We start from the raw sequence: 10578 nt of genomic DNA on the forward strand, positions 1-10578 counted from the left end.
CTGGACTTTTGGCAAGTCCTGTGGGGGTCAGGAGGCCCCCACAGGACGGCCAAAAGTCCCTGGGGGTCCAGCGGGGGTCCGGGGGCGATCTCCTGCACACGTGACGTCGGGAGCCAGGAACCAAAATGGCGCCGGCGCTACCTTTGCCCTGTCACATGATAAGGGCAAAGGGCCACCGGCGCCATTTCTCTTAACGCAGCCGTGGCCAGAGAGAGGGAGATCGCGCCGGGACCCCCCCACTGGACCCCAGGTAATTTAAAACATTTTGGGGGGGTTCGGGAGGGTGGGGGATTTGTTTTAAATATTCGGGGTGGGTTTTAGGGTTTTTTTGGTGTGCCGGTTTTCCCGCCCTCCCCCGATTTACGATTTTTAACGATTTAAAAAAAAACAAAAACAAAACACGACGATCAGATTTCCCTCCCCCTCCAGCCAAAATCGATCATTAAGACGATCGATCACACGATTCACACCCCTAGTATAAGATTCCTCTTGGAATTCTATTACTGAGGAGAGAGAAGAGTTATATACTTATTAATGGTCGTCTATTCTTTCACCTCCTGAGGTCTTATCTACCAAAAATGTCTCTAAATGAAGTGGGTCAGAGAAACTATATCGTAAAATATTTTTTAAATCACTGGTAGATCCACTTCATTATAATAGAATTTCCCTCAAATATTTTTTAAACATTTCTATCGGAGATAGTAGTCTTGTTTGGGGAAAATTAACCACCCGTAGATTTTTTTATACGTATCAAATTTTCAACATTTTCTATTTCCTTATGTATTATTAAACTATCCTTAATATGTGTTGCTTCTATAGCCTGTATCAACTGTATTTTAGATATAAGTATCCCTAGATCTTGCTCAATACTTGCATATTTCTGTACTTGATCATCAATCAATATTCTATTATTATTAACAGTAGTCATTAGAGATGCATTCATTTGAGAAACATTTAGGTCTAATTTTGACATCATTTTCCATAACTTTTCTAGGGTGACATTGTTAGGAGGATTGATAGGCATTAACTTTTGCCTATTCATTCCTCCACTTCCCAGTTCATCCCCCACAGCGGACACCTGATTAGATAACATTCCAGTTAAAGAAAGACAGTTATCTTTTCCAATATCTGCATTACCTACTGGCAAAGTGTCTAATATCAGATTCCCTAATATTGAAGATAACGTCAATGGTTGAGGGGGTGACGACAGCCCTTCGCCGGGACTCAAGGAGGCAGCCAAAGATGCCCCCACACTGTCCTCATTTGGCAATTCCACCAAGCGTAACACATGATTGTCCATTGGGCCTCTATATGCTACTGGCGAGGATAGAATTATCTTAGCTTTCCTCTTTCTCCCTATCTATTCTGGGGAGAGAGAGAAAAGCACAGAAAGCTACTATCACAATTAGTCCAGTCCTCCATTCTCGCCGGTCTAAGCCGGTCAAAGCCACGCGCCCTTTCAGAACACGCGGCTTAGGCGGCATGCCGGTGGCGACAGTGTGCCGCACTGCTGCAAGTTTTAAACTGATAGCCTGTCGCCCATCTCTGACAACACTCGGCTCATCTCTGATCTGCTCCAGCAGGGTAGGCAGGAACTGCAGATATTATCAAAAGCTGTGCAGGCTCTAGGAAGACTGGACGGCCCTCCTCTCCTCGTCTTCCAGCTTCCCCAGAGTTCACCAGACTGCCATAAGTTTTAAACCGGCAGCCTGTCGCCCTTCTCTGACGTCACTCGGCTCACCTCCGATCTGCTCCAGCTGGGTAGGCAGGAACTGCAGATATTATCGCAAGCTGTGCAGGCTCTAGGGAGACTGGACGGCCCTCCTCTCCTCGTCCTCCAGCTTCCCAGAGTTCACCAGACTGCCGCAAATTTTAAACCAGCAGCCTGTTGCCCTTCTCTGATGTCACTCGGCTCACCTCCGATCCACTCCAACTGGGTAGGCAGGAACTGCAGATATTATCGCAAGCTGTGCAGGCTCTAGGGAGACTGGACGGCCCTCCTCTCCTCGTCCTCCTGCTTCCCCCCAGAATCACCATTTCTCAAAACATTGAACAATAAAATCAAGAATTATAAAAAAAATCAATCTTAATAGTAAAATCATACAAATAAAAAGAATAAATATTTCAAAACAACTAATGAACAGAACATCGAATAATTATACTCAAACATTTTAAAACATTTCTGAAACACTAATAAAATATATCATTCACATCAAAGACTAAATAATAATAATAATTTTTTAAAAAACCCACTTGCCTTGTCTGGGAATTTTGATTCCAGTCATCCTGAGATTGTCATGGATTAGTTGGGAGGTAAGGGATATGCACAGACTTTCTCCTTTCTCATACACAGTCTAATATATATGTTCATTCTCACACATAATCCCTCAAATGCTCACTTATAAATGCTCACTGACTCACACACTCCCTCTCAGATGCTTTCTCCCACACTCCTTCACACACAGGCTCATTCACTCACAAATATGCTCACTGGCTCTCACTCTCTCTTGCACAGATTCACTTACGCACACACAGGCTCATTGGCTCATGCTCACAAACATGCTCAAAGGCTTGCTCACTCTCTTTCACACACACATATGCTCACTCACACACATACACATACATGCTCTGTCTCATGCTTCCTTTAATCCCCCTCCACCTGTGAATACGTTTTTATTAGTGTCAGTGTATCAATACAAACCAAACCAGGAGGTGCATGTGTTTTTTATGACCCTCATGACATACATGACCAATCTTAATTTTAAAATAAGAACAGTAAACTCCTGATAACCCTACCACTACTACTACTTAACATTTCCATAGGACTACATGACATTCACAGCACTGTACAAACATACAAAAAGACAGTCCCTGCTCAATAGAGCTTACAATCTAATAAGACAAACATACAGGGCAAGAGATTTGAGGTATTTCATAAAACAAGACAATGGTTAAAAAAAGAAAAGAAAGTTAATTAATAAGGCTAAAAGCAGACAATCAGGCCTAAGATTTAAAAACAGCTTCAAAAAGGTGGGGTTTAGATGGAATTTAAACACGGTGAGAGAGGGAGAATATGCACCAGGTCAGGAAGACTATTCCAAGCACACAGCATAGCCAGGTGGAAAGTATGGAGTCAGGAGGAGAAAGGCACAGATGGGAATGACTTGTCTGATGAGCAGAGTGCACGAGGATGTGTGTAAAGAGAGGAAAGAGAGGAGAGGTAGTGAGGTGTTGCAGAGTGAAGGCATTTGTAGGTGAGAAAGAGGAGCTTGAACTGTATGCGGGAACGTATAAGGAGTCAATGCAGTGACTTCAGAAGAGGCGTTATGTGAAAGTAGAGGCTTTGATAAAAGATAGGTCGTGCAGCTGAATGTAGGACAGATTGCAGTGGAGAGAGATGGCTTGCCGGGAGACCTGTGAGGAGCAGGTTGCAATAGTCTAAGCGGGAAGAGATGAGAGAGTGGATAAGGATTCTAGTGGTGAGTTCAGAAAGGAAAGGACGGAGTTTGACAATATTATAGAGAAATGGCACATTTTAGCAGTGTTTTGGATATGCATAGAGAAGGAAAGAAAGGAGTCTAAGATGACTTCTAGGTTACAGGCTGAGGGGACTGGGAGAATGACCGTTAACCACAAAAATAGAGAAAGGAGGAAGAGGGGATGTTGACTTGGGGGGGAGGGGGGGAAGATAAGGAGCTCCGTCTTGGCCATGATGAGTTTAAGGTGTCTGTGGGACATCCAGGCAGCAGTGTCAGACAAGCAGGCTGAGATCTGGGACTGGATTTCTGATGAAATTTCTAGTGTAGAAAGGTAAAACTGAGACTCGTTAGCATAAAAATGGTATTGAAAGCCATGAGAAGAAATCAGAGCACCAAGGGAATTAGTATATAGGGGGAAGAGAAGAGGGCCCATGACGGAGCCCTGAGGCACACCAATTGATAGTGGAATGGCAGTAGAGAAGGAGGAACCACCAGAGGAAACACTAAAAGTGCGATGGGAGAGGTAAGAAGAAAACCAAAACAGGACAGAGTCCTGAAATCCAAGCGAGGGCAGAGTACAAGGAGTAAGAGTGATCAACAGTCTCAAAAGCAGCAGACAGGTCAAGGAGGATAAGGATAGAATAAAGACCTTTAGCTTTAGCCATAAACAGGTCATTGGAAACTTTGGCAAAGGCTGTTTTAGTTGAATGTAGAGGGCGAAAACCAGACTGGAATGGATCAAGAATGCCTTGAGCTATATGAAAGTGAAGACAGCAGTGGTGAACAGTTTGGAGGCAAAAGGAAGAAGGGAGATGGGAAGATAGTTGGCAGGACAGGTAGGATCCAGTGAGGGGTTTTTAAAGAGTGTTATGATTACAGCACATTTAAAGGCAGCTGGCACAGAAGCAGTGGAGAGTGATAGACTGAGGATGTGACAGATGGAAGGAAGCTGAAGAACTGGGTGGGGGACAAGCGTCAGAGGAACAAGTAGTGAGTTTGGAGAAAGAGAGAAAACAAGCAGTTTCCTCCACTGTTGCTTCAGGAAAGGAGGTGAGAGTAGCAGAGACTAAGGGAAGGGTAGAGGAAATAAGTGGGAGAGAGGCAGGTAAAGGTGAAATAGTAATTTTGTGAATCTTGTCATGGAAGTCGTCAGCCATAGTCTGGGCAGAGAGAGAAGGGAAGGACGGAGGTGAAGGAACTTTGAGGATGAATTGAGAGTGGCAAAAAGATGGTGAGGGTTGGATGTAAGAGTTTGTCAGATGCACATAGTAGTCTTGTTTGGCAAGTGCAATAGCAGACTGTAAAGTGTTCAGCATGAATTTGAAGTGTATGAATTCTGCATGGGCAAGGGAATTTATCCAGGGACGTTCTGCAGAGTGGGCACAGGAATGTAGGTAGCTAATTCTAGGGGTGTCAGCAACACAGACACCCTCTGCTACCAGGCACTCTGTGAAGTAATACAGAACCCTACAAAAGAACACATTCAGAACCTATAGTGCAAACCTGCTGTACCCCAACATGCTAAAAGCCAGTCTGAAACAGTAACAACCCAACCTATTAAAAGGCAACACTGCAAAGTGCAAATATTATACTGGTCCCCAGAATACCAATACACCTTCTACTGGAACAATAAAACAATCTGAAGTGATATAGACTCCCACACAGAAGCTACATGCTCCCCTGTATCACACACACAAATCAGAAGGCAGACCCTCACCAGATACAGAATAAGGGACCGCAAATTTAAAATGTATACACAAAAATTGAAATGGAAACCCCAAGAAGCCAGACCCTGCATTCAGTGCAACACCAGAAAAGTAAAACAGAAATGTAATTTCCTATATTGGGGAAAATGCAAAGACATAAGTGATACACATTCCCAAAACCAACATATTCCAATCATTGAAACTGAAAATAAAATGATTTTTTCTACCTTTGTTGTCTGGACATTTTATTTTTCTAATTGCGTTGGTCCCAGTCTTTTTATTTCTGCTTCTCCTAACTCCTATTTCAGAGTCTATTTTCCATTTCCATTTCTTCTCTCTTCTCCTGTCTTCTTCCCCTATATTTCTGACATTGATTTTCCCTTTCATCTCTCTTTTCTGCTTTTGCTTTTCTCTCTATCCACTTATAGCATGATTTAACCCCTCCTTTTCTCTCTCTTACCTTCCAGTTCTCAGTCTTCCTATTTTCACTTCTCAACTACACAACAGCTTTCCATTCTCCTCTCTCTGTCTTCCCAGTCCATCTCCATGCTCTCTTACCCTTTCTCCAGTACTCTTAGTCCTCCTCTGTCTCACTAGTCCCCAGCCTATTCCTCCTCTGACTTTCACCTCCATTTCCACCCTCTGTATTCACCCTCTCCCTGGTCCATAACCACTTTCCTCTGCTTCTCACCACCTGCCCAGCTCCTTCCTTGTCACTCATCACTCCCTCACCTCTAGGCCCCTTCTTCTAATCTCTTACCCAGCATCCCATTCCCCTTTTTCCCAGCTCCATTTCAGACCTCTCACCCGCTTCACAAACCCATTCCTTTCCACTGTCTCTCACTGCCTTTCCAGACCTCCATATCAAGTCTGGACCCCCTCTGCATTCTCCAGCTGATCCCCTATGTCCTTCAGTCCATTTAATAAACCCCTCTACTCCTACTCCTCTCTTCATCCAATTACAAAGTCCCTGCTGTCTCCCCATCCCCTCTCAGTCTCCATTTCCTGAGTGCTGGCTCTCCCACCCTCTCCTCTGTATACAGTTTTCCCTCTCCCCTCCCGGAGCATTCATCTTGTTCCTGCTCCTGTCTTTCGTTCCCACTCCCGCTCCATGCCCTGGCACCTTCGAACTCTGTGGTTATTCCTGTTGCTGGCACTTCTCTGTCTTCTATGGGTCTATGAAGGGCTAGAGGAGTCACATAGAGTTCAAAAGCAAGGGGGGAGGGGGGAGAGAAAGACACGGAAGCAACAGGGAGGGGAGAGCAGAGCCGCAGGGCACAGGTCCCTGCTTCCAGCCACGGTGTAGGACTGACCTAAACAGCAGAGCTTCCTTTCCTGCCTGCAGCTGCTCCAGGAAGGGAGGGAACTGAACTTGCGATGTGATCTATAAAGGTCGGAGGGAGGGGAGGGTTGGTGGTTAAAGATTAGTCCTGTGTAAGGGGAAGAACCACGGGCTGGATGCAGCCACGAACTGAATTCAGGAAAACATGGGATAAGTACAGGGGATCTCTGAGGGAGTGATGGGAATTGCAAGGACTGGATAAACTGGACAGGAAGACTGGATGGACCGTATGGTCTTTTCCTGCCGTCAGGTTTCTATATTTCAGCTGTAAGTGGGGTAGGAGTGGCGTGAGGCTGGCTCCGAGGAATGGCTGAGTGCCCAGATGGGCGTGGCCTGGCTCCGTGTTTGTGAAAGTTACTTTCAAAAGACTTTCCCTGCCCTTCCCTGAACTAGAGTATGCAGAGACTGTACATCCAGAGGGTTATGAAATCGAATACACTATAGAAGGGCTCCAAGCATACTTAACAATATCAACAGAAGAAACTCAAGTGTGAAAGTAAAAGGTCACAATTTCTACTATTAAGCTTGGTCAAGCATTGCAAAGAATGCGTGAGACCCCCTCACGCAGGCCACTCTTCCCCTCCATGTGGGACTATAGGGTTCACTGCTTTGGTGCCCCTGTGTACAGATCGTTAAACTAAATTTGTTGTATGCCGCCTTGAGTGAATCTCTTCAAAAAGGTGATCGATAAATCATAAATAAATAAGCACATAAGAAATAAGCAACAAAATGTAAAAAATAATTCAGGAAAAAGAAAATGTTAGCCCTATTGAAGAAGGAAAAATCTCCTGAGCCCTTCCTCTAATCTCATCAGTTTTCCCCCTACTCCTTATACCTTTTTGAAGAATATTCACAGGGCAGGAGCAATCCCCAGTCCCTCTTCCCCCACCAGTGGTTTACTTAGAAATGGCTCCTGCAGACTGAGGCCAGCGCCACTGTTAGATTTATTCCATACAAAGTGGAACCGCAAACCCAAGACCCAGGCTGGTGCTACTTTGTATGGAATAAAATTAACAATGGTGCCCGTCTTGGTCTGCTGGTGCCATTTGTAATTGCAGCATAGGGCAGGAGTGACTGGGGATGGCTTCTTCCTCATGAAGATTCTTCAGTAGGATAAGAAGAGCTGGGAGAAAAATCAGGGGAGAGCCTGGGAGTGGTTTTTTCTTTTTCCGATGGGGCTGACATTATTTTAAAATGAAACAAAAACATATGAAACTTCGTTCGTTTTTCATTTCATTTAAAAGATTAAACAAATACACATTCCTACAGGCTGCAATAGGCTAATGTCAGAAGGCCTGTGTTGCGTTCAGCAGGTCGCAGGGCCCTCCCACGAGCCGCCACACTTTCCTCCACCCCGAAGCTCCTGCGCCAGCCTCCCTCCTCTAATGTGGCATCAGGCTGTGCCACAACCCGTCAGTATGCCATGCAGCACACGCGACAGAATGCCACTGTCACTGGCTCTGCTCCTTTTAGGGTGCGAGCGTGCCGATCTTGTGCAATTTAAAGGGCCAGCGGCAGGAATCCAGCAGAGGCGTGTCTTGATGACATCATAGCCTCCTCACTATATAAGGCCTTTGTAGACATTAATTCGGCATCTTGGCAATGGGTCTACTTCCTGGAAGTAGTGACTTGCCCAGCTGCGTTTTCCCGATGAAGACCGGCCCGGCGATTCGCCACCCAGGCCGGCCCAGGAGATACCACGTGGTCTGCCGAGCGCGGCTCTGTCACGGCCGCGCTTGGCAGACCACATGACTAGCGCAACCAGCCCACCGGGGGATGCCGATCCCCCGATAGGCCAATCTACCCCTGGATTTGCCTGTGTTTTCCTGTGTTCCTGTTCCTGGCTTCATTGTTCCTGTGTCCCTGATTCTGTTCCTCGTTTCTGTGTTGGTAGTCTGGTCTGTGTTTCTCCAGTCCTTGTCTCCTTGGTGGTCAGTCTTCTGTGTCACCGCTCCTATTCGTATTGCTCCTCACCTCCCATCCATCTGTCCATTCCCCCTGGTTCCACGGATGGATCTTCTGACCACTCCCGAGGCTCAATCTAAGGGGAACGTGGGCTGGTATTGGGGAAGCTTCAGTTAGGCCTCTGCTCCCATCAGCTCCGCCCGCTGACGGGAGCTCCTCCCTGCAGGTTGTGCCAACTCCACCTCGGCACAAAGGTCAACGCATGCAACAGCCTGCATAAACTTACTGTTTAAATGTTCTATGTAAAGCCTTGGGCGATTATAGATAGCCGTGGGCGTTTTTCTGTTTCATGTAAACCGGAGTGATCTGTATTTCCTACAGGAACCTCGGTATGTAAAAATTAGAAATAAATAAATATATATAGAGAAAAGATCACAGGCCGATGCAATAAGATGCACCTAGCATAGCACACGGGATACTTGAGGTTGGGCACACGTTTCAGATGCCCCAAAAACAGCGTCTAAATCAGGAAGGAGATTAGCGAGTCTGAAATGCATGGCCCTAACAAAAGTGTAGTGGATAGCCCAGGGCCGGTGCAAGGGGATTAGGCGCCCTAGACACCTTCTGCCATATGCTGCCTCCACACCCCCCCCCCCCCCCCCCCCCTAGCAGCCAGGACCATTACCTCTTGTGAGCGGCGGCAGCAAAGAGTAGTGGAGATTCAAATCCCCACTCCTCCTTTGCCAGCGCCACTTGCGCCCCCTAATGGTCAGCACTCTAGGTCCAGGTCTAGCTTGCCTAGTGCTTCTGCTGGCCCAGGATAGCACCTTTCACATTTAAATTCCGTTCAGTGAGGACATTAGCTATTACTGCCCAATTCAGGGACGCGCCGGGTGCCCATAACACATTTCTTAATGTGGGGAATTTAACTTCAGCTCCAAAGGTGGAGTAAAATGAACTCACAGCCAAGGGCTAATGAGAAATGTAAAAAAGATATATTGTCCTCTATGTTGTGATAAATGTGTCTTCCTTCTTAGTATTATCCTGGCTCTTGAATTTACTGCTTTTGGTGGAGAAAAATAAATGTATATTGATTTGATAAAAAAAGAAGCACATTTTTCTTATGATTGCACAATTTAGATGCCTGTAGCAAAGGGCTTGTGATATAATAAAATTCAAGATTAAAATCAGCGAAGTCTATGAACTGTAGCAAAATTATCAAATAAAAGTGCAATTAAAACGGACGCTTGTATTGAGTGCCCGATGCAAAAAAACTCCTTTGAGTGCTAGAAACACACAATTCTCTGTTAGCACACCTTATTTTATGCTGCCCTGATTTCACTCTCATTTAAAATACTACATCGGGCACACAGGAGATGTGGCTGCACAAACGTTAGGAAGACGGGTGCTCAGTGCGAACGCCCGATTTGAGCGCACGTCTTATTGATTGGCCTGAAAGGTAGCACAGCTCATTCACTGCAAACAGGGAGGATAGCTTTCAAACAACAGAGCAAGGTGATTATACACATGTATATGGCTGCAGGTAGTTTTACCATTGTATTTTATAACCTGTGTATATGATATATACATGTTTTATAAAGTACACATCTCTCTATCTCGCAACACATGCATGCATGTATGCTTACAATCAAATACATGCAATGCATTGAAACCATGTATAGCATTGCACTGAAAATGCGTACTTTTCATATTTTAAAAATATATGCATTCATATTTTACGCGTGAAAGTAAAGTAGAACTTACTTAAGCCCTGATTCACTCTTGTAAGTCAGTCAAATTTAAAAATGTACGTGTAAACCAGTTTACCACTAGGCCATGAATTCGCCCAGTCCTTCTCCAGGTCATCAAGACCTTCCTGGTTCTTCATCCTGAAGTCCCCCCCAGTTCACCCAGACCTCCCACTCAGTCAGTGCTACCTAATAAGAAGGTGAATTTTAAAAGGGGATGTGCAAACTAGTCGGGCTTGCGCATGCTGAACTGATTTTAAAAGCTGCCCGGATACGTGAGCATCTCCAAAGATTTATAAAAGGGGCGGGGCATAGGTATTTCGGAGCATGAACCAGAGATGTGCAGGTAATTAGTTATGCGCCCCAGTGCGCACTGAAGACCCTGTCGCATAATTTTA

At 45.4% G+C, this 10578-nt stretch overlaps 1 protein-coding gene across 3 annotated transcripts in view; it reads right to left on the bottom strand.

Moving 5' to 3' along the window:
• The window catches only part of LOC115094218 (sulfotransferase 1 family member D1-like), a 58971-nt gene extending 52387 nt beyond the window's left edge, over positions 1-6584 (bottom strand). The window contains exon 1 of one of the 3 annotated variants that reach the window (XM_029607036.1): positions 6499-6584. Coding sequence is in view for 1 of the 3 variants with exons in the window: in XM_029607035.1 (XP_029462895.1) it covers positions 5413-5429 (17 nt within the window). In the remaining 2 variants the exon portion in view is untranslated. Of the gene's footprint in view, positions 1-1741; positions 1868-5412; positions 5445-6498 lie in introns of those variants that run through there. The other 2 variants (XM_029607035.1, XM_029607037.1) reach the window with 2 other exon arrangements.
• Between the last annotated feature and the right edge of the window lie 3994 nt (positions 6585-10578).

Source organism: Rhinatrema bivittatum, chromosome 6 (assembly GCF_901001135.1).
Source record: "Rhinatrema bivittatum chromosome 6, aRhiBiv1.1, whole genome shotgun sequence".
Lineage (NCBI taxonomy): Eukaryota > Metazoa > Chordata > Amphibia > Gymnophiona > Rhinatrematidae > Rhinatrema > Rhinatrema bivittatum.